This window comes from Cuculus canorus, chromosome 4 (genome assembly GCF_017976375.1).
Source record: "Cuculus canorus isolate bCucCan1 chromosome 4, bCucCan1.pri, whole genome shotgun sequence".
NCBI lineage: Eukaryota > Metazoa > Chordata > Aves > Cuculiformes > Cuculidae > Cuculus > Cuculus canorus.
In genome coordinates, this window is record NC_071404.1 from 29,321,885 (window position 1) to 29,342,711 (window position 20,827).

At 38.6% G+C, this 20,827-nt stretch overlaps 1 protein-coding gene across 1 annotated transcript in view; it reads right to left on the reverse strand.

Annotated features, from left to right (window-relative positions):
- SCFD2 (sec1 family domain containing 2) overlaps positions 1 to 20,827 on the reverse strand; it is a 201,706-nt gene that overhangs the window by 175,829 nt on the left and 5,050 nt on the right. Inside the window, exon 2 of the mRNA XM_054065995.1 lies at positions 18,741 to 18,909. Within this exon, the coding sequence (XP_053921970.1) occupies positions 18,741 to 18,909 (169 nt within the window). The remainder of the gene's footprint in view (positions 1 to 18,740; positions 18,910 to 20,827) is intronic.

Sequence of the window (20,827 nt, forward strand, 5' to 3'; positions counted from 1 at the left end):
AGGTCATCTGTTTTCTGCTTATAAAACACCAGCATAACAAACTTTTTCTTTCAGTTACATGCAACCCTTGCAGTGCCCCCAGGCTTACTGAAAAACGGGTCAAGAGTGTCTTCCATAACTTTTTCAAAGGCCAAATTTAGAAGGCAGTATCTACATCCAGTTCCCTTCCCAGATCTCCTGCAGCTCAAATCAAGAAAGAAAAGATGACTTTGCAGTTTTGTTTTCAAACCGCTTGGGGTCAGGTGAAAGCACAGCATCCACCAGCCTGCACCTACACCAGGTGGAGGACATCATACAAGCACAATGTTAAGGAAAGAAGAGTAAGCAAATGTGTTTATTTCTATACCTGGCAAAGAGCATGGGATCCAAAGAGCAGCTTGCTGACACTGTTTCTGAACAAGTGACAGAAAACAATGAGTGGGCTTCAAAATTAACCATCTGAAATGACAAAGTAGCCGTGTTTGTACTTTAGCAGATTTAAAAAAAAAAAGAGGAAAATTTTTATAGTCTCAACATAAGAGACACCTTATGCCTGTATAGTTTACAGCTCAGCTATGCGTTTATATTTTCACAACAGGAAGGGAGAAGGGAAAAATTCAATAAAGATTAAATTAGAGTTTCATTAATACCACAAAGCTGCCCTGAAGTGAGCAACTGCAAAGAACAGTAATTGAGCTGCCAACGCATCATTTACAGTAACTCATATTTGTTGAGAGAAGATGTGACAACCGCACTAAGTGCACAGCACTACAAAAAACAACAGAGTGGCTAGAAGACTGTTACTACCAAGGAAAAATCCATTGCTGGCAACAAGCCATTTGAATACCCATAAATCGAAGAGAAGCAAAAGCTTGCCATAAGATGCAACAATTTGGCAACAAGACTGGAGTGAGGGGCCACATACCAAGAGACACCCGCCCTCCTCCAATTCCCTGGCTGTTTCCTCCAATTCCCTGGCAGAGCTGTGCCAAAGCTACACCAGATACATTGTGCACTCCTGAAGACATGAGCCAGCCCGACAACTGTGGGGAGACAGCCAAGCCCGTAGCTGCATCCTACTCCACACACAGAGCAACCCCCATGGAAAGAACCAAACAGCATCAATGTGGAACAACCTCTCCTGAACAGCCTCTGCAGGGATGCCGCAGCAATGAGAAGAGCTGATGTTTGCACTGCTGCACTGCCCAGACACAGTTAGGCTTGGAGAAAGAAGCTGGTCTTCATTTCACCCTTCTGAAAGTGACTAAACAGCTCTAATGTAACTTCTAAAAATATTTCTGTATAGAAACAGCTACCAGAGTTTCCAGGACTTCAACCTCTAGCACTGCTGTGCAGATGTTGTGTGCACCCCCAGTGCAAGCACTTGGTGGGCTAGCCAATGTGTGTTCAAGTGAAGATGCAGCAATGCTTTCTTTGAAGAAAAACAAAAAAAAAACCCAAAATGTTTATTTTCAGGTAAATGTAAATTGTGCCTAAAATGACAAATTTTTGAAGTCTTAAAATGGTTCCTAGCAGCAGACTAATTCTGCTGGGTTTTTTATATATGACATTTTATATGGTTGGCAAAACTGCTCAGTTTAATTAAATGTGTCTCATGGACAGTAGGAACTTGAACTATTTTCCAATCCATCCTAACCTTAGGAAAAAGGTAAACAGAAAACAGAAAACTATGTCATCTTGGTATTGTGCTTGCAGAAAACTGCAGGAGTGTTGGATATTAGCATCCTCATCATAGGTCAGTAAAAATATTGCAACATGGCAAAACACACACAGCTTTTAAAAATAAGCTCTTTGCAGCCATTCAGCTTAGAACATTATTCTCACACTCTCACTTAGACGTCTGCTGAAATGCCCTCCATGTACTGGTTTTTATGACTACAACATGCAAATGGCCAAAAAAAAAAAAAAGTCTGACAGCCAACATTAAAGAACACAAATATATTCCTGAATAATTTATCGGTTATTTCCCAGTTTCACTCCAAGCCCTCAAGCCACTTGGTGGGCGTAATCTGCTGTAGACTCAACTGTGGTTGTGTACTTTGGCACCGAGTCAAAACAGAGAGGTTATTGTTTGATTTATATGCCAAAAGTCTCTCAGATAAAGGGCTAATGGCAAGCTGATAGCTTCAGCCTCTGCATGTGTTGTTTATACAGACCCTTTTTTCCTCTGCCTCCTTTCTGCAAATACTCCGGGAAGGCTGTGTCACATCAAGATCAAATTAATTAATTAACTCATACTAGCATCATTTGATTGATAAAACAATGGATTCACTAAAGGTCATGGGGAGTGCTGTTAAAATACCAAATTTTCTGCCTCAACAATGCATAAGGTTTTGAGATTTGCATTTTCTACACTGCAAACAGTAATTTTAAAGCAATAATCACACTACAAAAAAACAATGGAAGAAGCTATGAGAAATTAATCTGTCAAAGTGCACTGCAAAGTTCAGAAGCTATTTCACTACTTCATGAGATATTTGAGCAAAAAATAAATAAAATGCTACAAAAGGGTCACCTAAGAGAATTTTCTATAATTTTAGTTCTGTAAAATATTGAACTTTCCAAAAAAGAAAAATAGAGGCATTGCCTATGCGATATACTTCCCATTTACTATATCCAATCCAGGAGCATTCCCTCATATATAAATGTTTCTGTACTGTTAAAGCACGCTTATGGGGAACATAGATCTCTATGACCAAATTATTATTCCTTAAATGTTAAAAAAATTAAATATCAAATTATAAGATTAGATTACTTTTCTGCAATATACAAGCAGCATAAATTTTTAATTAAAAAAATGTAATTTTAAAGATACAGAAGAAAAATGTTAAATGTTAAATATAGACTAGATTCATAATAACAGCCTTTTGTCACCAATCAGTTTGAAAACCCTTATTTTGAAACAGCAGGCAGAAAATACACAAGCTGCCATTTTGCAATTGTTTTCCAATGCAAGATGATAAAACTGGCTGTTACTTACTATTAGGAGAAGAGAAAATAAGATTCACCAGACATGACCAACGATTGCAACTAACAGGAATGAGAAAGCATCCTTTGAATTTGTTACTGAGCATCATGAGAGAAGTTTCAGTTCATCTTGCAATAAAGTATATAAAGTACGGGACAAGATTTTCAAGGACATAGTAGCAAAAGACTGAAAAATGCTGAGAACATACAAAATCATAAGCTCATTTCAAACAGATAAGAATTGTGAAAGAATTATGATGTTTTAAGAGCTGTTTTGAGATAATATTAAGTTGCAAAACAGCTATGTTTCATATAAACTTTTGTGTTCCAATAAAACCATGACCACTATACTACAAACCGGACGAAATACGCTCCATGTTAGCAGTGGAGCACAGCAGAACTTAAAAATAAACAGTTCAGGAGGTTCTTACAAACACAAGCAATACAGCAACCCCCAACTGCCTCACAACAGCACTGTTTGCCTATAGCTCTTGGCTTGGGGCTGAATTCCTTCCCCCCTATACAGATAATGGACAGTAAATCAGATTCTTAAAATCTGACATATTTTTGTTCCTACAGATGAGCTGAATTATGATAAAATTTAAGAATTAATTATTAAAAGGTTGGCAAGGATTCAGTTCACATCAGAAACTGATTGAAAAGAGAAGGAAATATCCTCCCAATAAAAGAGAATGGTAACACAGCATTCTATATTTTGTCCTTTTTTTATTTAAAAAAAAAAAAAGAGAAACTTAACTTTTCTGGCACATTCATATATCTACCTTTACAGATGGCCATACTTATAAAATAGAACATGTACACAAATCTGATTACTGTGGTCAACCACCATCTGAAGCAGGTTCATCACTTGCTAAACCCACTGTCTTAAGTTATATCAAACACCTCCTCAAATCAAGCATCATGTAAAACTGCAAGGACAAGTGTCGTAACCCACAGTTCTGCTTCATGTTGATCTAAATATAGACATATTTTTACAAATATATGCTGTGATACATAAAGCATCATAGAACGATTTGGGTTAGAAAAGACCTTAAAGATCATCTAGTTCCAACCCCCATATAAGAAGATTTTTGCTTCAGAAAGACAAAAGGTTTAACTTACACACTTCTGCATCTGTCAACTTTACTTGCTAATAGCCACATACATGAGACAATACAGCTGCACATGGAACTGTTATTGAAAAGTAATGCAAATCCACTCATTCCTGCTTCCAGTATCAAAGAGTAATAGTGTAAACCAATGACACCAGTGTGCATTAAACCAAAACAGAAAAATAATACAAGACAGCAGAAAAGTAATCTGTGGATCGTATTTCACCATAACAAAAGTCAGCACAAATGTGCACACACTTACACACACCGAGTATCTGAAAAGAAAATTAATTTATAAATCCTCTTATTCTATTCTATTTATGTAGACCAGTAATACAGAATTTCTGTAACAGCTTAATACCAGAACTTAGTGAAACTTTACTTAGAAAACATTATTTACTTTTTTTGCAACAAAGTTTACTATATATATTTGAACCGATGCAGTCACATTCAATACATATCTCAGCAGACAGCATTTCTACAATGTTTCATCTGATTATAAACAGCCAATACAGCATTTTCCTGTGCTAAAAACAAAACTATGCAGTTTAAAGAATAGTTTAGGGAGTTACGGGTTCTCATCACCTTTGTGTTCTGTTTATTTTAGCCATTCCAAAGATCATTAATATCCACTTCAACTTGTAAACTTCAAGGTCAAATAAAGGTGAAACAAAAGGAAGCAACATAATATGGAGTATTGAAATGGATTGTATGCTGTGAAACATTAAGGCAATTTCCTTAAACTATACTTCTCTTCTTTCTTAGTAATAGAAGAGATAAGAAGATAAATTCTGTATATCTATTGACCCAGATTTCTTAATTTGGAGGATTTAAAGAATGACTCATAATTCCTTTTATGGAATAACTTTAAAATTTACCAATTGTGGCTTTCTAGAAAATGCTATATAATCAGAACAAAATCAGTAGAAAAATATTCATCAAAGTTCAATAGATGGAATAAAAATATACTCAAAAACCTGCAAAACTGTATAAATATCTCACCACTTGCCACAAGCAACATAAACTTCCTAAACTAAGTGCAACCGATTGTTGTTGTTAACCTACAGCAGTGATACATTACATGCATAAGCTTGTGACCAGCAGCACTAAGAACACACGAAAGCCTTAGAAATAGAACAGGCCTCAAGGTCAAGAAAGCTCTGCTCGTGGAGCTGACATTATGCAAATCTCTACAACTGGCTAACTTAACCTCTCACATAACTGTCCTGCCGCAGATGACCCATGGCAATGCTAACAAAGCTATACGTACAGATAAATCACATCATCTCCATTTGTGACGTCAGAAGGACCATATAAATTGCCATCCCCTACATGTGCTGTGGCATCCAAGTGCAGTACATCAAAATCTATGAAATAAACTGAGCAAGCAGAAGATGCCAACATTGCAGGGAGAAACTACTTATATTAGGGCCATTCATCTTCTCCAAACCACCCTGTGAAAAGGAAAACTAGTACTTAATCTCATAACTACATGTTGTTTTCAAATTACAACTCCTAGAACTCTGAATTGGGTTACTGACCAGAATACCAAAGCTCCTCTTCCCTTTCAAAAATTTTAATTTCAATTTAACACAGTAATGCACACACATATTGGGAATCACGTAAGCAAACTGACTTGGCTGGTGGCTGATACTGCTACAAGATTATTTCTTCAGCAGCTATGTTCCATCGAGAAGAGAGTTCCTCTAAACACTAAGGATGCTCCTGCTGAACTACTGGAAGAAGCAAGAGCACAAGCGTGAAATGGCTGGCAAAGGACCAAGCTCTCCCTAAACACGTATCTGAAGCCAGCTCTATTCATACTCTACAGTAAACAGACCGCCAGTGATGTTTCACACTATTATATGACTACTGTGCAAAACGCAATATGGTTTTTGTTATAATGCTAATGCTGGAAGATGTTACCTTGAGGCAAGTCTCAAGGAAACAAAGGCACTTTCTGGAAGGTAATGGGTGTCAGAAAAGGAATCCATGCAGAGCTGTTGCTGCTCACTGGGCTGAAGCAAGAGTGAAAGGGAAGTATTCTTCATGCAAAGAACCCTGAAACAGAAGCCTGCCTGGCAATTGCACCAACAAGAAACAGATCATCATCTTTTCCTGAAGTCCTTTTATGACAGTTACTTATCAACTTAAAAAACCTCAGAAGTCTATAATCTTGCAAGATTATTATCTTGGAACAAATGGCTCTGGTTGTCTTAAAATATATGAATTCCATCATGTCTCTTTCAAAACTCGGATTTTATCTCAAAAACTGTACCGAAATTCAAGCGTACCAATAAAACAGGGATTCTATTAAGCTTCTACAATGATTCTTCTTTTTGATCTACTACAAGTGTACTTGCCAAACACAAGGTTTGGCCATTTTAACCCTTTCTGCTGATACACTAAGCAGAGGGACCTGGCAGCTTACTGAGAGAGAGAACAGAGCAAGCAAGACACATCTCAGGAAGGTAGGACTGGTTTTGACAAAGGCTGACTGATGTTTAGGTCTTACTAATCCTTGAAGTATTAAATCCCACTAAGCTCCATCTTATACACAGACATGATTTTAAACATGTTCTGTTGAAAGAAAAAGCAGATAATCACCTGGTCAAAGCATCCTACCTCTAAGATGTGGTCAGCATGCCTCAAAACATTTTTAACTATATCCTTCCTCTAATCCCTCTCTGTTTCTATTTTTAATTATGCTGTTTAGTAACTGATAATACGTATTGTTACCATTCTCATCCATTAAACCGCTGGTAGGGTTCGCTCCCTTTTACAGCAGTTTCACAGCAGCCATCTCTGCAGAAGAGCCTTTATGACAGGCCAAAGAACATTTAGCTACCCCAAAACTTTCCCTTTATTCAAACAATAGTAATAAAAGGGCTCTCAAACTACTATGGTAGCACTGGGGCCCTCATGGATAGCTATGCACTGCACTACGACTTGAAAAAACAAGCTTCAGTTCACAATACACAGTAGTGTTCTCACTTCCTGCCAGGTAGTCAGGGGTAAGCTCCTCTGCATTGACCCAGTATGCAACCAGGTCTAGCAGTGCTCCTTGTTCTTCTTCTCCTGCCCCCTTTCAACGATATATCCTTCAGAAGTCTTTTAAGATTTCTCAAATGAGCTCTTGCAAAATGGTAAGATGCATAGACTATAATAGCATATGAAGTCATTGTCAAGTTTAGTAAAAAAAAAAAAAAATTATTCCAGCTGTCCACCACCATTCAAGAGCAGAAGCAGCACCTGATCTTCACATCACTTGCAGGCAGGCTGATCCAAATAATCAGCCAAGTACACCATAGAAATTGAATGACTGCCAGAAACAGAATAACTGACCATCCAGATGAACACTGAAGCCAGCTTGTTGCCTTCAAGACAAACAAAATCACTGAAAAGTGAAATTCTTTCTGTTGGAAGTACAATTACTTATTGCAATCTGACCCATCCCATTTTCCAATTGGCAGACGTGGATATGCAGTACTCCACAAGATAAAGGGAAGGCTTGATGCTGAAAGGCTTCCCAGATAATGCTACACCCCTCTTGCTTACTGTAGTAAAGCAGACATTAAGCATTTCAGCATTACCCCAAAATTCGGTCTTGCTCCTCTAGCAGCAGCCAAATTCTGCAGGGGCAAAGGAAAAAAAGAATGCACACGAATAATTTCTTAAAACTTCCTGATATTCATAACCATTATTTAGTCCCATCTGAGTTTCAACTGGTTGCCTTTTTGTCCAATGAAGTGTTTCTGTAAAATGTTTCATTCCTACAAGCTGCAGAACAGCTTACACAGAATGCCAGACCAAGTTATTGTATGAATCAAGTTAATTGAAAGCTTCTGAGTAGGATATGCTACAAGGTATACCAAAACTCCTGCCAAGCAGCTCTTTAAACTGTGTATATTAAAGAGTTACTTGTCAGGTATTTTAATTTGACTTTTGGACAAAGTAAATGAATTATGCTAAAAATAAAGTCTGATCCTTACAACATATGTATTACTTGGGAATATTACATGTAACATAATAAGTTACTTTTAGAGCATTCTGTTCTGTGTTTTTAAGCTATTGCATAAGGTTATTTTAATAAAAATTATTCCAGTGAAAGAACAGTTAGTAATGAGGTGCTGACAATTGAATCTACATTCAGGGATTGCATTGGAGTGCCAAGTCCACTTTTACAGATGCACCAGTTTGTTATCCAATAGATGTCCTCAAGGCATGTAAACCCAATATATTTTGGGTCAGTTTTGGCAGCAGGGATAGATGAGACAAGTGAAAACATTCACCAAGAACACATCTGAAGTGTGTTTTTCTTGTTAGAAAAATGTAAGAAAATAAACCCAGATACCATGGAATGCCAGGAATTCCCTCTCCTCAGTGTTTTTCATTTACAAGACCACTTTTTGGTAGTCTCCTTTGACCTCCCTCCCTCATTTGCTGGCCTGAAGCCTTGAGTAACCAAACCAACTTCTTGACTTGGCCATTTTGAGGGCTTAAGGAACAGCAACATGTCTTCATCACAGATGGACAGACAATTCTTTCCATAAGCGATTCAGTTACCACAAAAATCATTGCTTATTAATTCTGATGGCATGGGGAACTTAAACTACTCAAAGATACTCTCTTTAAGAGTTGAGAACAAGTATTCAAGTAGAGACTTTGAGACACAAAATAAAAACTAAAAAAAGTAATCTGAAGCAGACCTTAACGTCTTAAAGACATGTTGTTTGAACACACAGAGACAAATTCTCCACTAGCACGTTGGTGAAAGCAAAATTAGATCAACTTGAGGGCCTGGCCCCATGTCTCCTTTACTCCGCTTTCTTACTTCAAAGTAACATTTTTGTCATAGTTTCAATGCAAACCTAGAGCCCTAGCTCCTTCAGATCTCATGCAAACCTAATATGGCCAATTCTAGTCTTCAAAACCAAACTGACAGCTATTCAGAAAGAATAAAGCTCCAGCCTTAAGCTTTCATTTTTGTAACCATTTCCATCCTCTGGTTGATCTGTCGTGGAAAACGAGATAAGGACTTCTACACTGCATATATTAACCTTGTGCTCTGGATATCTTCTCACAACCCCTTCCTGACAGACTTCTGCCTACCACAGAATGAGTAAGGACAGTAGAATTTTGCCCTAATCCAAAATCTCTGGATTTTCTGTGGCTTTTTGTAGTCATGCAATATTAATCCTGTGTCATCCTCCTAAAAAAACGCTTGTATAAGAAGTGTGTTGCGTGCTGTCTAATTTCTCTCCCTCCTCCACATTCCCTCTTTACTGTCAAAACTAAGTGTTTCACCAATGGTGTCTTCTGACCTGTGCAAGAGTCTTTGAAGCCATGACATATTCCCCTGTCATTAATAAGGCCTACAGCTTTTTCTGTCAGATTTAATTTCCTTTTTTTAAGGGGTAACTGGAGCTCAAGCATCCACATGCAGCATACACTTTCAGTTCATGTTCTGTGGCTGTTTCCAGTAATTGAAAATGGCTCAATATGGATTTCTTTTTTCTGGTTGCTTATTTAAATATGTAGCATAGTTGTGGAGAGATTTAGGTAAGGTCATAAAACCCCTCTCCCACAGTGAATGGGAATCTTTCCCAGATGAAGATCATTTTAGAGAATACATTCACAATCTATGGCAATTAAGTGTACTTGGTGCAAGCACAGTCATCTAGAGCCTGCAGAAGGACAGATTCTGGGCTGCAGTTCATCAGGGCATAAAAACTGGCCTGGTTTGGTCAATTTTCACAACCACCTTTGAAACTGTGAGCAGCTATAAAGCATCAAAACCCATTTCAGCATGTCTTGGCTACACTTCAGGAAAATAAGATGCACACAGGGAGGTGAGCACTGGAGGTAGGCATTATGAAATAGAACCCAAGGATCCGCCATCTAACTAACAGAAGCCATGCTGAATATTATTCAGCCATGCTAAATAACAGTTTTTCTAAAAATCCAGCCCTCTCTATAAATCTGAAAACCAATAGTCATGTAAATATAATATTTATCTGTATAAAACCAAAGCAGTATTTCTCAGTGCACAGATTCTGTCTGCTTTCCAGAGTAAAAGCTCTGTCAGGTAAATAGCTCACTTCACATAAATTTATCCCGTGTAAGCTTTGGTTCCTGTTCCATATTAAGTTTGGAATCACAAAAGAATCCCAATCATATAGTCAAAACTTGCAAACAAACCTGTTGCCAGCTGATAATAATTTCCTTCCCAAACATTGATTCGTCATCCAAATGAGCAGCTGTCATTTGTTCTTCCCATCAGTATATTATTGCACATTTTTCTCCATTGTAAGGTACAGCAAGCTTACTTTATTGTAAGAGAATGATAAACTAAAACATCCCTCCAGGTCATTCAGCCACTCTCTGTTCTGGCACTACGGCTGAACAGCAAATGAGTAATTCTGCAGTATGTAATAAGGCCAATGGATATCACTGCATTTTAAAACCTCGTTGCTGAGGTCATTCCCAAGGCAAACTTGAAGGCAGTTGGCCAAGCAGAGAGAGAGCTAGTCTTCGAAAAATCTCATGTCAGCCAAAGCAACAGTTACTGGGATATTGTACTGTAATACAAGAAAGATTTGAGCTCAATTTGGAGAGTCATAAAGCCTGCTTAAACAGACACAGTCTTTTTGCTGCTATTGAACTCTGAATACAACTGCAGGAAAAGGCACTATGGCCATACCATGAGAAAAGCAGTTTGCAAACTTACATAGGGTAAACAAGAAAAAAATTAACAAACAAATGCATTAAGGTAACAAGAAAGGGTTGTCAGTTTTAAAAGAAATCCTGCAGACAGCCAAAAAACCACCATCCCTAAGCAACATAAAGGTCTTCTCTTTCTGTCCTGATGGAAATAGTCAGGAGATAACCTAGCTAAGGAATTATACTCACTACATTTCCTTACAGACACTAAGTCACCTTGCTGTGCTAACCAGCTAAAGATACAAGCACTCAGAGATGTCTTGATGGTTGGAAAACATCTGGGTAGGACTCAAGTTTATTATCTGTTTCCATAGGCAAAGGAAAGTCAGAAACTTAGGACTTAATGACAATATTCAAATAGAGATTATGTTGAGAATAATATAAATACAGGGAGTCCTTCTCCAGAAGAACTAAAATTATGTCTTAAAAAAAAATTAAGCACAAGGGGTTCAGATTTTGCCATTTTTAATGGTCAGAATCTACAGCCAACAGCATCTCGGACCTCTTGATCTTTGCCCTCTGAAGATAGCTATGAGAGCATCAGAGGGCCCAGAATAAAAAAAAAAAAACCAAAAAACACAACTGAATTCTGGCTGAAAACTTTCATTAGTAAGCCTGGGTAGCTCAGACAAATGGTGCAGTTAGAGGTCCTAAAAGCACACTGAATGAAGTCTTGAGGAATCCAGCTTCCCACAACCCCCAGAAGTCCTTTTTAGGGGCTAAAAAGAACAAATAAGGAAGAACTGCCCAGCTCATGCTGACAGCTTGTCAGCCCAATTCATTCTTTATCTCAAGGAAAATAAGCTTCAACCTTCCTCTTATCTACAAGACAACTTCTAAGGCTTCTGAGGCCCCTTATAACAGGTGATTGAAAAAAACATGGTACCTATTAGGCAGGAATCTGGTTAGATGAAGGACTCTCACCCGATTCCTCTGTTGGTTACTTCAACAAGTCCACTACTGTAGCAATCCACTGCACAGCAGTACTGAAGTCTTCTAGCAAGTAACTCACCATGTTATACAGCACAAGTGAGCTGGACTTCTTGACCTAGTCCCAAAATTTTCCACTTTCTTCACACCCATCCCATCCCTTCCTTTTTTACCTTTCAAGGAGGTCCCATGTTGAAAGCACTTGGGCAAATACACACATTTATTGCATGATATAATAAACCTTATCAGCTTGTTCATCTTATTCTGTAGCAACAGCCAATTATGTTCATTGGATTCAGGCCAGTTTGAAACTGAGCAGAAAGAGTCACCTGGAAAGCTTGTCTTGACTGACAAACGCCAGAAGCTGATGCAGCTGGGGCCGTTATTCCCAACAAGAAGATCCCCTGAGAAATTTCAAACAATAAGGAAACTCTAAACGGACCTCTACTCAGGACTGTGCTCTGAGCCATTGTAAGTAAATTAAGTGGTGAGCAAGAAGACTGCCAGTCCAGGAATGTGGTGGCAGTGAGGGATGCTGTGTTTTACCTGCTGCAGGTGAACCTGCTTTAGCAGGGGGTGTGGACTAGGTGATCTCCAAAGTCACTTCCAACCCCTCCCATTCTGTGATTCCATTTGAGACATTCCTACTGCCTGATTCACTGCTTAGAGAAGCAGCTCCTGGATGGATTGCTGAAAAGGCGAAAAATATCAACAGAAAAACCTTATAAAGCCCATTTGACTCCTAGAAAATGGACCTGAGTGGCACAACATGAGTCCTAAAACACAGAGCTGCGCTGTAACATCTCATGTCATTGGTGAGGGAAAGTTTTGGGTTTTTTTTTTTAATGCAGCGTGATGTCTGCTTTTCATAAATCACGCAGACAAGTCCTCCTTTTCTCTGTAAAATTAATGCTCACTTTGTTCAGAAAGGCAGATAGGGAAAGGCCACATGGGTGGTGGTTTGGTGTTTCTTTTCGGTTGGTTGGGTGGGCTTTTTTTTGTCTTGAGCGGCTTAAGATTAGGTTTAAAGAAATCCCCAAGCGCAGAGCTCAGCAGAGCGCTGCAGCAGAGGCGAGAGGCCGGGTCCCAGGAGAGCAGGGGCCTACAGCTTCCAGCAGGGGGAAGTGTCCAGCAACGGAAAAGCCGAGGAGCACCCCAGACGCAGGGATAGGCAGGGAGTCCCACAGCAGGGAGACCGGGCAGCACCCCACTGCTGTTGAACCACCAGCAGCACACCGGGGCAGATCCAAAAAGCGGTTTACAGCGCACAGCTATCCCTCTCCCTGTTTGAAACAGCCCTCCTGTCCATTGTTTTAGTTTACCCTTTCTCCTCCGCACGCCTCCCAGTAGATATGAAGCAATACAGCCGTGTCATCTGGATTTTCTTACCGTAGTATTAACGTTTCCTCTTTAATATTAACATTCCAGAAAGGAAAATTACTCTAATTCATGCCATAAATTTCCAGCCCACTCAAGAATAACACTGTCCCAAATTACCTTCTTATGATAAGCTTTTATAAACTTACGCATGCAAAAAAAGTTGTGGGGCGTTTTTTTTTAATTAATATTTACAGCAGCATAAAAGAAATACTTAAAAAATAAAATTAAAAATCCCACAAAGAGCCAGGAACCATCCCCCAAAGCTTAGTTTGTAATTAATTCAGTGTTAAGAAAAATATCACTGATATTATTCAGATGCTTGTTCCTCAGTTAAAGATATAAGAAAAAAAAAAAAACAAGAGACTAGAATCAACCATTAAAAAACCCCAAAAATCTATTATCCAGCTTAAAAGGAGACTTTACTCCTTTCCAGTTTAGTTCTTGCTGCTCTTTTATTTGCCATACAAGCACAAATAATCTTTCGTTTTCAATTCACATCACACGATTGTTCAAAGAATACTGCAGTGGTGTGTTTTACGGAGATCATTGGAACTACCATCCCATCAGCTCACGGGAAAGGGGGCCAGGAGGACACAACTCAAAACAGTCTTCTCTGCTCAGTGCACCAAAGCACTGTTCGTAGGAGTGGAAAGGAAACAGTATTGAAGAAAAAGACAAATAAAGATTTACCGTTGCTTGTCCTGAAACCTTAACTTCCCATGTAATCATTTGCACCATTATTTGTACCCTCCCAAAGACCAGGACCCCTAGGATTTCTGCCATATGGTATACAAACTTGTACTCTGAGAAATTCTCTGGTTTACTGGTTTAAAAAAATGAGTTCTTTGGACAAGGACTTAGGAGTGGAAACAGGAGTAGAAAGAAATGGAGTGACCTGCCCAAGACTACGCTGCAAGCCAACAGCACAGCCAAGACTGGAATATAAGTCCCCTCACCTCATGGCCCTCCTCTACACTCAGGACTGTCCAATTACCACCAGTACCTGGAGAGTATTGCATCATCAAATCATGTCCACGAGCAAAGGTGCAGCTGAAGTGGGGCTTTCTTCTCCATCCAAACTGTAACAGTTTTAATACTTGTAAACAAAAGGATTAAACACTCCAAAATAGGAATAACAACCTCAGAACTAAGAAGCACTGTCAGAAGTATGTATTTTCTAGTGCCATTAACACAAGGCATTGAAATTTTATTATTGTATCTCCAGGAATGTTCTAATTTTTAACCACTTCTCTTTCTCTGCACCCCAGCACAGCTCTCTTTCCACCTCTCATACAAGGACCTATGGAAAGATTTTGCAAGTGCCACATTTCAAACATCTGGCCTGCATATCAATGTTTTCTGCATCACTCTCATCAACAAGATCACCTCATTCTGAACTTTTTATTTTTCTCTCCAATTCAAATTGAAAGCTCCATCTGCTTTGTTGAAAGTGCCCAGGCACCTCAGCTTTATTGCTTATTGAATTGCTTTAGGCAAAGGAGCCCAAATGTGAATTGTGTTACATTTCAGTTTTGCATCTTTAGGGAAAAATGCTTGCTGTAAAAACCCAATGGTTCTTTGCATATTGCATTAAATACCTACATATTTTAAATAAATATTTGGTCTTTTTCTGTGATTTTAACACCACACTGAATTCCAAGAAGCTTGAAAACTCCAAATACTGGAGAAGGGAAGCAAGAGTGGAATAACAGGCAAGAAATCTCTTTTCAGCAAGTTCTTGAAATATGCATCAACAAATTAAGTATTCAGTTTGTTCAGCAAAATATGATAGCACATCAAAAGTGTTCCCGGGTAATAAAAGAGCAGATTAAAAAAGAGCAAACACGCATATTTCTTCAGTTACCCACAACTCAATATCACAAAACTCTTCTAGTTCGCTCACATCACAGACCTGTGGCCAGGATGCAGGCATCTGAACCCTGACTTGTGGCTTTAGGGAGCTATGGGGCTTCCACACACCTCAGCTCCTGCCCTGCAAGAGGTGGAACACAGCACAAGATAAACCTCCATCAAGATAAACCCATTACTAACAGCAGGATGCTTCCACATGATAAAATACCAGTCTTAAAAACACAAGATAGGTGCTTTGAGAAACAACATGGCCAAAATGTTATCAAACAGACAGGATGGATGGCTCATAAACACAGAGATTGATGTTCATCTAAGCAGACAACTCCCAGAAGCCACTGCATGTACCCTAAAAACAGAAGCTGAAATTGTTAGAAATTCCTCCAAAAACACTGTATGGGTTATCAAAACACAAAGACCAGCAACACAACTGCAATTAATACATATTTTTTTTTAAATTAACTCTGCCATTAAGAATTCACTACAATTTCCTCTTCTGTTATGCAACATTCCTTTGAAAGGACAGAGTGGCTATCATTTTTCTTAATCAGAAACCAACAGTTTTGACCAAGAGTGGATTTTTTGGTTTTATGTCTGTAAACCAATTCATTTATATATATATATATATATATATATATATATATATCTGTATATAGAACTTAATAAAATATTTTGACACAATTCTCAAAGAGCATAACTCTCAACTAACATTCACACTGGAGCAGCAACCTGTCAATACTACAATAGGGAAAACTATTACTAGCCTCAAAAATCTTGCAGGGTAAGACTAATAAAATTAAGAACTTAAAAAAAAAAAGAAAATATCTATTTGAAAGAAATTCCCTTCCTCATAAAGGGAGCACCTTCAAAGTACAGTAACTTAAGCAGCATGTGGCATTTACATTTTCATCTAAATCTTTAAAGAAGCCCATTATTTCCTTAGGTTTGGGAAAAAGACACTGCTTTATTTCACCACACCAGCCATAAATTATTCATTAATTCTGTTTGCTAACTCTGTAACTGAGCCCAGATGTTTCTGCTGGAGAGGCATTCCATAAGAAAAGTTAAATATAGCAAGCTGTGTGGAAAGAGCAGACATCTCTCTCTCTCTTTTTACTCCCCACCACAGCGTGCTCAAATATTACTTGAGAGAAGATAATGAAAACATATGAAAAATATTCTGAATATGTGAGTCTGAAATGCCATGGTCTGTTCACAAAATTTCATGTAAAAGAGCCCCTACACACTCTGCTTGGGTGCAACTGAAGTTACTGGTCTTGAGTTGGGGAAAGATGCAAGCACTTTCACTTGCCAGAGCAAATAGAAAATTTACAAGCAGAGGAACGTTCCTTGCCACGCATCATTTACAAATATAAATGAAGACTTAAGTTTTCAATTATGAGAAACACTTCTGAGCCAGCTACCAATGGCAATAACTGTGTTGATGAAGAACTGAGAGCATCCTATGGAATTTCTTACAGAACTCACATGGAAACTTACTGGTGGGAATTTTAAATCTGTATTAGTGCTTCAGAATAACTTCAACCATTTTACATTATCAAAGATTGTTAATGCTGACGTTTATGAATCAACACAAAGGACGCAATCCTATTGAACAGAATAGAAAGTACTACCTTCAGCCACCTGTCCGAACACTTTTATGTTTTCCAGTACTCCTCAGCATCTGTCTTAAGCTGGTTTTGAAATGCCTGTTTTAAATTAGAAAGTACTCGTAATCATTACATAGTTGGATGGATTACATAGTGGAGGATGCAGGGATGAACATCATAAAGCCACATTCTCATCATAAAGCCACATTCTTTGGAGTTTGAGACTACTCTAAGGCATAAAACACTTCTTCAGTTGTGAACTATTTTAAGAGGTCATCTAGTCCTGCTCTTCTCCAAGGCAAGATCCATCCTATTTAAACCAATACTTGCCTAAGTTGTTCTTAAAAATTTCTGGTGTAACAAATTCTCTAAGATGACTTTGTAGAGCAAGGATATTTTGGAGAAGCTATTACTAGAATGATGTAATGACACCTGCCTTCGTACCATGTATCAGCTGCTGTCACCAGCTTGGCCACATTTGCACCTTGTAACCAAACCCTGTGGTTCCTTTAACTACCTGTGTCCATAGGAGACTTCGCAAAAAAATTTAAGTCTAACTGTACTGTTACCAGAGGGAACGGTCTCACTAGCTAGCAAACAAGCCCTGTTATATATACACTATTAGCCACCTTAGAGCACAATAGAACTATGCCGGCTGTTCGTAAAAACATGAATATAGAGAAGACTGAAGGAATAATTTTAGCATGAGAAGGTATACTAGCACTAGCTTTAGTCTCCTCAAAGTAAATAATGTTAGGAATAATGGAGTGGTAGCACAGGTCAACAATCTCAAGGCAAGAAATACTTTTTTTTTTTTTTTCCCAGTCCATGCTGCCAGAAATTTTCCTTATTTCTGGTAGCTACTCAAAGTTAGCACAAATAACAGCTACCACAGCATGTCTGCTGCAGGCAATGACCTCTTCATTTTGCTGTATAGACAGATCTTAAAGACATCTCACTTCTACATCAGAGATGAGCTGGAACACAGCCAATGAGAAGAAAACCAGAACAATTTTTAAGTTAGTCACCCCAGCAGCAACTTACAATCAGTCCACCTATATGAGGAAGTGTTTCTTCTCCAGCTCCTAAGGAAGAAGAGAGTTATGCAACACAAAACCTAGAAACTGGACCCAGTTACAGCACGTGTGGGAGATGGAAGATGACAAAGGACCTGGAGGCTCTCAGAAAATAAAGAACATATGTTGCAACACTGGAAAGCCTTCTGTGAAATTTTTGTTGGGGAGAGAAGAGGGAGCACAACACAGGTGTGAAAGTCAAAACAGAAGAATAGAAGCTACAATAGATAGCCCATTTTGAAAAACCCTTTAATATATATAGCAAAATATAAATAACTTAATCTCTTCCGCATTGCATGAAGTTCTAGAGCACTGTTAATCAAATTTAATTTTTTTTTGTGGAGTGAAACCAACACCTGGTGTATTTCCCATTTTATGCATGATAACAGAAGTTACAGGACTGCTTCAGTTCAGACAACTAAATTTAGGAAGTGAAACATCAAATCTGGTACACCTTATAAGCAACGTTTTGGCTACAAATTACACATACATAAGTACAATTGTTCAAAGCTACCGCTTTTAGGTTGTCCTTGTTTAAGTAAAAAACAGGTCCTCATGAAGCTATCTGTATGACTAAAGTTGTGTCCAATTATCTTTCTCCACAGATATTATGCTTAAAACAGGGATAAAACCTTAAGTTAGCAGGTACTCTTAACAAGAATTCAACGTGCAGCTCACTTTATAAAGAGGCTTATGGGAAAAGGAAGCCACACTTAAGACCTACCTTTTTGTATGGCCTATTACTTAGGCAGAAGAAGAAATGTCACAAGGAAGAATTCTTGGTGTTTGTCTCAATCTGTGCTGATATCTGTTCCAGTAATCTACAGCAATTTAAACGATCTAAAAAGGTCCTGAGACTCTCCCACTTTTGGGAGTATTATCTGGTCCGCTAACTTAATGTGTACATACAAATTACTATATTCCAGCAGAATTAGGACCAGATGGGTTGTTTTGCTGTAAGCTTGATTTTTTTCTTTTAAAAGGAAAGACTTGTTCTCCGTTCATTTTTTTTACAAAGCGGTAACAAACATATTCAACATCTTAAAAAAAAGAAAGAAGAAAAGAATGTTTACTTCGGTTGTGCTAAGCAGCCAGGTGCTATAATACCACAAGTTTCATCTGTAGCCTGCAGTGCTGTAAGTTCCACCATGTTAACCACCACATCGGTCTTGTGGCCAGGAAGCTTGGGAAGCACAGAAAGTATCTTCTCTGCGAGATTGTCACCATGATGACCAACTGCTCCTGGAGGGGAAAAAAAAAAAAAAAAAAAAAGACTCAAAACCTGCCAGGTACATAACAGGAAAAACAAAACAAAGAAACAAAACAAAGAAACAAAACAAAGAAACAAAACAAAGAAACAAAACAAAGAAAAAACCCAAAACACATAAGGAATTGAGAACAAAATAATAACCACACATTTTGGAGAGAAGGACACTACTAGTCATAACACTAAGCTTTTGAAAGATAACATTTAGCTTTTCAAAGCTATTTTGCTACAAAAATAAAAATAATTTCTAGAATGAATGACGTTAAAAGCATTGAAAACATCTCAGAAAAAATAATTTAAAAAGCATAAAGGAGACTTAGTTTTAACAGCTTTTAGATATTCACTGATTTTGCACTTAAATATGCAAAATATTTGTTTGAATAAGAAAATTGTTTAACAAGATTTGCAGTGGTTATTAAAAAAAAGCAGGCAAACATTCATATATACATGCTCACATGCATACTATACTTTTCTACTTAAACTAACAGGACTGTGCTAAAAAAGGGCTGTACACAAGTGGCATACATATCATAGCTGCCCAGATAGATTGGCATACTATCAAAATAAACTACCAACAACACACTACCATCAAGGTCAGTGCTCCTATATGAGCAGAGGGCAGCACAGGTGAAATCAACATGAAATGACTAAACCAACCCAAGGAGCATAGTATAAAATGTCAGTTTGACCATGTTCCAAGAGAAACTCTGAATTCCATTTGGCACGTTTTCTTCAACTCCCCTGATTTCAAATACACATGCTCTTCTTTCCTTTCACAAACTCAACACAGGAGCTAAAACCAACTTACAAAATATTAAGACCATGAGTGAAGCCAAAGCGGAAAAACATGACATGCTACAGATGAAAAAGTCAGAGAGGGGGATCAGAAATAGAAGGTCGTCTTGAGCAAATCTACAGCAGCCAGGTATCTATGCTATAAAACCACCTCATAGTTTATCAGCTATTCTGAACTGTAGAAAAAGTTGAAAAGAGAAGCAAGGATGAAAAGGGAGGAGGAAAGTAAAGTCAAACTCCGTGCTGGCAATACCAGGAAGGAACACGAGTCCAGCACTGCAATGCAGACACCCGGCTGCTCAGCTGGACTGAGATTACTGATTTGTTTCACCAGAGACTGCAGTAGTGAGAGAATGACAGCAACCTTCCTGTCCATCATTCCCAGACAGATTTAGACCACTGAAGTACAGATCACAGAATCACAGAAGAGTCTGAGATGGAAAGAACCATTAAAGATCATCTAGTCCAGCCCCCTTGCAAGAAGCAGGGACATCTTCAACTCCACCAGGTTCCTCAGAGACCTGTCCAACCTGACCTTGAGCATTTCCAGGGATGGGGCTTCTACCACCTCTTTGGGAAACCTGTTCCAGTGTTACACCATCCTCAGGATAAAAAATTTCTTCCTTATATCTAGTCTAAATCTCTCCTCCTTTCATTTAAGCCATTACGCCTTGCCCTATCGCAACAGGTCTTGCTGAAATGTTTGTCCCCATCTTTTTTATATTCTGTTTTAAGTATTGAAAGACAGAATAAGATCTCCCCAGAGCCTTCTCTTCTCCAAGCTGAGCAACCCCAAATCTTTTGGCCTTTCTTCACAGGAGAGGTGTTCCATCCCTCTCACCACTTTTGCAGCCCTCCTCTGGACTCACTCCAACAGATCCACGCCTTTTCCATGTGGAGGGCTCCAGAGCTGGCTGCAGCACTCTAAGTGGGGTCTCACCAGAGCAGAGGAGAGAGGCAGAATCACCTTCCTCAATCTGTTGGCCTTGCTTCTCTTGACGCAGCCCAGGATACAGTCAGCCTTCTGGGCTGCCAGTGCACAGTGTTGGCTCATGTCCACCTTTTCATCCACCAGTGCCCCCTTTTAAGTCCTTCTTG